Source organism: Carcharhinus amblyrhynchos, chromosome 29, assembly GCF_965287045.1.
Source record: "Carcharhinus amblyrhynchos chromosome 29, sCarAmb.v2.hapA, whole genome shotgun sequence".
Lineage (NCBI taxonomy): Eukaryota > Metazoa > Chordata > Chondrichthyes > Carcharhiniformes > Carcharhinidae > Carcharhinus > Carcharhinus amblyrhynchos.
The window spans coordinates 2561873-2567604 of NC_137352.1; the positions used below are offsets into that span (position 1 = coordinate 2561873).

The following is a 5732-nucleotide window of genomic DNA, read 5'->3' on the forward strand; positions in this document are numbered from 1 at the left end:
ATGTAACCTTTTAAAATAATACTGTCTTTAAAATGTCCATTGTTCAACTTGAAACTGGCCATGTTATATCAGGTTTAATATAATGTCCGTGTATCCTATGGATTTGCTGCATTTTACAACATTGAGGAGGAGATTATTGTTGTTGCACCAGTTCACCAGATTCTCTAGCTCATTCCTACACTCCATCTCGTCACTGTTTGAGATCTGTCCCACTACGGTGGTGTCATCAGCAAACTTGGAAATCAAATTGAAGGGGTATTTGGCCACACAGTTATAGGTGTATAAGGAGTATAGTCGGGGGCTGAGAACACAGCCTTGTGGGGCACCGGTGTTGAGGATGATCGTGGCGAGGTGTTGTTGCCTATCCTCACTGATTGTGGTCTGTGGGTTAGGAAGTTTGGGATCCAGTCGCAGAGGGAGGAGCCGAACCCCAGGCCACGGGATTTGGAGATGAGTTTTGTGGGAATAATGGTGTTGAAGGCTGAACTGTAGTCAATAAATAGGAGTCTGACATAGGGGATCTTGTTATCTAGGTACTCCAGGGTTGAGTGCAGGGCCAGGGAGATGGCATCTGCTGTGGACCTATTGCGGCAGGAGGCAAACTGTAATGGATCCAGGTAGTCTGGGAGGACTGAGTTAAGGAGCAACTTTATCATCCAAAGGGTTGTGAATCTGTGGAATTTCCTGCCCAGTGAAGCAGTTGAGACCTTGTTGAATATTTTTAAGGCGAGGATAGATAGATTTTTGAACAGTAAAGGAGTTAAGGGTTATGGTGAGCGGGCTGGGGTAAGTGGAGCTGAGTCCACAAAATGATCAGCCATGATCTTACTGAATGGCGGAGCAGGCTCGAGGGGGCCAGGTGGCCTATTCTTTATCCTATGCTGTTATGTTCTCAGGTTAGGGTGTGTTTTGGGGTTGACGGAGAGAGAATGGGAGCAGGTTAGGAGAGGGTGAAGGTGAGTCATGTTGCTCTGTGTCTTCCAGTGAGATTCCAGCACTGGGTGTGAGCTGCTGGAGGCTCTGGGATGTTTTCTGGCTGATGTTGAGAATGGAGCAGAAACTAAAGCGGAAACTGGTCGGACTGCATTCCTCAAGGAAGAGGCAGAGCTCCAGAGAACAAAGGGCTGCCATTACGCCAGCAAATCACACCTGAATATAAAACAGATCTGATACTTACACAAACAATCCGGGACTGACTGCAATATCTCCCACTTAAAGACATTTCCATTTCTAAAGTGCCTTTTCCAGCCTCAGGGTCAGGCCTCAGAATGTCTGAAAGCATCTGAAGTTTAATCATTGTTAATGTACGAAATACAGCAACTCAGTAATACACAGCAAGATCCCAGAAGGAACAATCATCAGTTTAGGAGATGCTGTTTGAGGATTGGGGAGGACAGGTCAATGTCCCAATCAGGTCATTCAGTCCCTCCTCCAGAAGATCATAGCTGCTCTGACTGTACCCCACACCCCCCCATAACCTCCCAACCCCCAATAACCTCCCAACCCCCCAATAAACCCCCACACCCCCCCAATAACCTCCCAACCCCCCAATAACCTCCCAACCCCCCAATAACCTCCCAACCCCCCATAACCTCCCAACCCCCCAATAACCTCCCACACCCCCCCATAACCTCCCAACCCCCCCAATAACCTCCCAACCCCCCAATAACCTCCCACCCCCCCAATAACCTCCCAACCCCCCAATAACCTCCCACCCCCAATAACCTCCCAACCCCCCCAATAACCTCCCACCCCCCCATAACCCCCCACCCCCCAATAACCCCCCAACCCCCCATAACCTCCCAACACCCCCAATGACTTCCCACCCCCCCAATAACCTCCCACCCCCCCAAATAACCTCCCCACCCCCCAATAACCTCCCAAACCCCCCGCCCGTGTTAATCAACGATGCATCCACTGCTGCCTCCAAAATATTCAAAGCCTCTGCTTCCACTGCCTCATTAGAAAGAAAGTTCCAGAAACTCACAACCTTCAGAGAGAAAAAAATTCTCCTCATCTCCATTTTAAATGGGCAACCCCTTATTTTTAAACAGTGATCCCTAGTTCTCGATTCTCCCACAGAGGAAGCATCTTTTGCACATCCACCCTGTCAGATCTCTCAGCATCTTGTATATCTCGATAAGTTTCCTCTTACCGTTGTGAATTCCAGTGGGTATAAGCCAGCCTGTGCTATCTTCCTTCCCCACTCATACCAGGGATTAGTCTGGTAAACCTTCTCCAGTACTGTGTACAACACACCAACGCAGTTTCACCAGTGCCCTACACAACTGGACCATGACCCCCCCTACTTTATAAAATACTGCGGATGCTGGAATCTGAAACAAAAACATAAAGGGGCCCGATTTTACCAAAACCTCGCACCCGATATCACGGTAAATTCGAGTGTTGGGCCTTTAACGTGATCTGCACCCGAATCCGAGCAGATCGCGACTTTACCGCCAGCGGATTTGAACGGGGATCTGGTCCCGCCTGAGTCAGACGGCCCGATGATTTAAATGCATTAGCAAGTATTTAAATCGATTTAATGAACCGTGCGCCCAACTCAACCACTAAACCCCATCTCACTGTCTTCAGGTCCACTCCGGATCCGTGCTGTAAGCAACCTGTAAAATAAAAAATCCAAAGCTGTTTCCTATTCTGCAGGGGAGTCCGAAGCCCGTCCTCCTCCACCAGCCTTTGTAGCCCCCACCCACTAACCACCCTGGCAGCCCCCCACCCACCCCAGATCAGAACCCCCCGCCCAGCACGCCCCCTCCCCCTGTATTGGACCCCCCTGGGAGGCAGGCCCCCTCCCCGGCAGACCCCCTCCCCTGGGATTGAGACCCCCAGGAGGCAGGACCCCCCAGCAGACCCCATCCCCCAGTATTGAACCCCCTCAGGAGGCAGGCCCGCCTCGGTTGAGCACATCCCCAACCTACCTCGATTGCTGGTCTCCCTCCACTATCCTTCTCGGCCATCTTCAGTCCTTCGAGAGCCTGCAGCATCCTCCGGCCACAGACTTGGAGCCACAGCTAAAGTGACCGGGTTTCGCACCGTTCACTGGATCCGCCGGGAAGGAGGGGTCTCAGATAGATCTCTAATGGGGGGGAGGAGGAGGGGCTCAGATAGATCTCTAATGGGGGGGGAGGAGGGGGGCTCAGATAGATCTCTAATGGGGGGGGAGAGGAGGGGGCTCAGATAGATCTCTAATGGGGGGGGGGGGAGGAGGAGGGGGCTCAGATAGATCTCTAATGGGGGGGAGGAGGAGGGGTCTCAGATAGATCTCATGGGGGGGGAGGAGGGGGCTCAGATAGATCTCTAATGGGGGGGGGAGGAGGGGGCTCAGATAGATCTCTAATGGGGGGGAGGAGGAGGGGTCTCAGATAGATCTCTAATGGGGGGGAGGAGGAGGGGCTCAGATAGATCTCTAATGGGGGGAGGAGGAGGGGTCTCAGATAGATCTCTAATGGGGGGGAGGAGGAGGGGTCTCAGATAGATCTCTAATGGGGGGGAGGAGGGGGCTCAGATAGATCTCTAATGGGGGGGAGGAGGAGGGGTCTCAGATAGATCTCTAATGGGGGGGAGGAGGAGGGGTCTCAGATAGATCTCTAATGGGGGGGGAGGAGGAGGGGGCTCAGATAGATCTCTAATGGGGGGGGAGGAGGGGGCTCAGATAGATCTCTAATGGGGGGGGGAGGAGGGGGCTCAGATAGATCTCTAATGGGGGGAGGAGGGGCTCAGATAGATCTCTAATGGGGGGGAGGAGGGGTCTCAGATAGATCTCTATGGGGGGGGGAGGAGGAGGGGCTCAGATAGATCTCTAATGGGGGGGGAGGAGAGGGGTCTCAGATAGATCTCTAATGGGGGGGAGGAGGAGGGGGCTCAGATAGATCTCTGATTGGGGGGAGGAGGAGGGGGCTCAGATAGATCTCTAACGGGGGGGGGGAGAGGGGGCTCAGATAGATCTCTAATGGGGGGGGAGGATGGGGCTCAGATAGATCTCTAATGGGGGGGGAGGAGGAGGGGGCTCAGATAGATCTCTAATGGGGGGGGAGGAGGGGGCTCAGATAGATCTCTAATGGGGGGGGAGGATGGGGCTCAGATAGATCTCTAATGGGGGGAGGAGGAGGGGGCTCAGATAGATCTCTAATGGGGGGGAGGAGGGGGCTCAGATAGATCTCTAATGGGGGGGGAGGAGGGGGCTCAGATAGATCTCTAATGGGGGGGGAGGAGGGGTCTCAGATAGATCTCTAATGGGGGGGAGGAGAGGGGGCTCAGATAGATCTCTAATGCGGGGGGAGGAGGAGGGGTCTCAGATAGATCTCTAATGGGGGGGGAGGAGGAGGGGGACTCAGATAGATCTCTAATGGGGTGGGGAGGAGGGGGGCTCAGATAGATCTCTGATTGAGGGGGGAGGAGGAGGGGGCTCAGATGGATCTCTGATTGAGGGGGGAGGAGGAGGGGCTCAGATGGATCTCTGATTGAGGGGGAGGAGGAGGGGCTCAGATAGATCTCTGATTGAGGGGGGAGGAGGAGGGGGCTCAGATGGATCTCTAATGGGGGGGAGGAGGAGGGTCTCAGATGGATCTCTGATTGAGGGGGGAGGAGGAGGGGGCTCAGATGGATCTCTGATTGAGGGGGAGGAGGAGGGGCTCAGATAGATCTCTGATTGAGGGGGGAGGAGAGGGGGCTCAGATGGATCTCTAATGGGGGGGGAGGAGGAGGGGGCTCAGATGGATCTCTAATGGGGGGGAGGAGGAGGGCGCCTCAGATAGATCTCTGATTGGGGGGGAGGAGGAGGGGGCTCAGATGGATCTCTAATGGGGGGGGAGGAGGAGGGCGCTCAGATAGATCTCTGATTGGGGGGGAGGAGGAGGGGGCTCAGATGGATCTCTGGTTGGGGGGGGAGGAGGGGGCTCAGATAGATCTCTAATGGGGGGGAGGGAGGAGGGGCTCAGATAGATCTCTGATTGAGGGGGGAGGAGGAGGGGGCTCAGATGGATCTCTGATTGAGGGGGGAGGAGGAGGGGGCTCAGATGGATCTCTGATTGAGGGGGGAGGAGGAGGGGGCTCAGATAGATCTCTGATTGAGGGGGGAGGAGGAGGGGGCTCAGATGGATCTCTGATTGAGGGGGAGGAGGAGGGGGCTCAGATAGATCTCTGATTGAGGGGGAGGAGGAGGGGCTCAGATGGAGCTCTGGTTTGGGGGGGGGGCAGGGTCCGCTGCCACTCTACGGGCGATCCTCCTCCCCACTAGAGGAATGAATCCCTCCTCCCTCTGTGGATTCCTACGGCCATGCCATCCCACCAAACCTTCAGGATCAAGCGATTCCTCGCTAAGAAGACAAAGCAGAACTGGCCGATTCCACAGTGGAACCGCATGAAAACCGGCAACAAGATCAGGGGTAACTCCAAGAGGAGACACTGGAGAAGGATCAAGCTGGGCCTGTAAAGGGATACACTATCACTGGTACATCACCAACACAGCCATCTCTCCCGCTCTCTTGCCCCTGCAGGGAAGAGTGTGTACCGGTGATGGAGGGTAGGTGATGGGATGGTAATTGGCCAGGTTAGATTCGTCAGGACATACCTGGGTAATTACCCACACCTACCCCGCAGGGACTCACCAAGGCTCCTTAGGCAAGGGCAGATATAAACATTTTTTTCTTTTATTCGTTTATGAAATGTAGGTGCCACTGACTAAGCCAACATTTATTGTCCACCCCTAACTG

The 5732-nt window shown here is 54.3% G+C and overlaps 1 protein-coding gene across 1 annotated transcript; it reads left to right on the forward strand.

The window, feature by feature from the left end:
* The first annotated feature begins 5296 nt into the window (after window positions 1-5296).
* On the forward strand, window positions 5297-5452 carry LOC145359883 (large ribosomal subunit protein eL39-like). The gene has a single exon (XM_080214709.1). It carries the CDS (start codon window positions 5297-5299, stop codon window positions 5450-5452), a length of 156 nt encoding a protein of 51 aa, XP_080070835.1.
* Window positions 5453-5732: the final 280 nt, after the last annotated feature.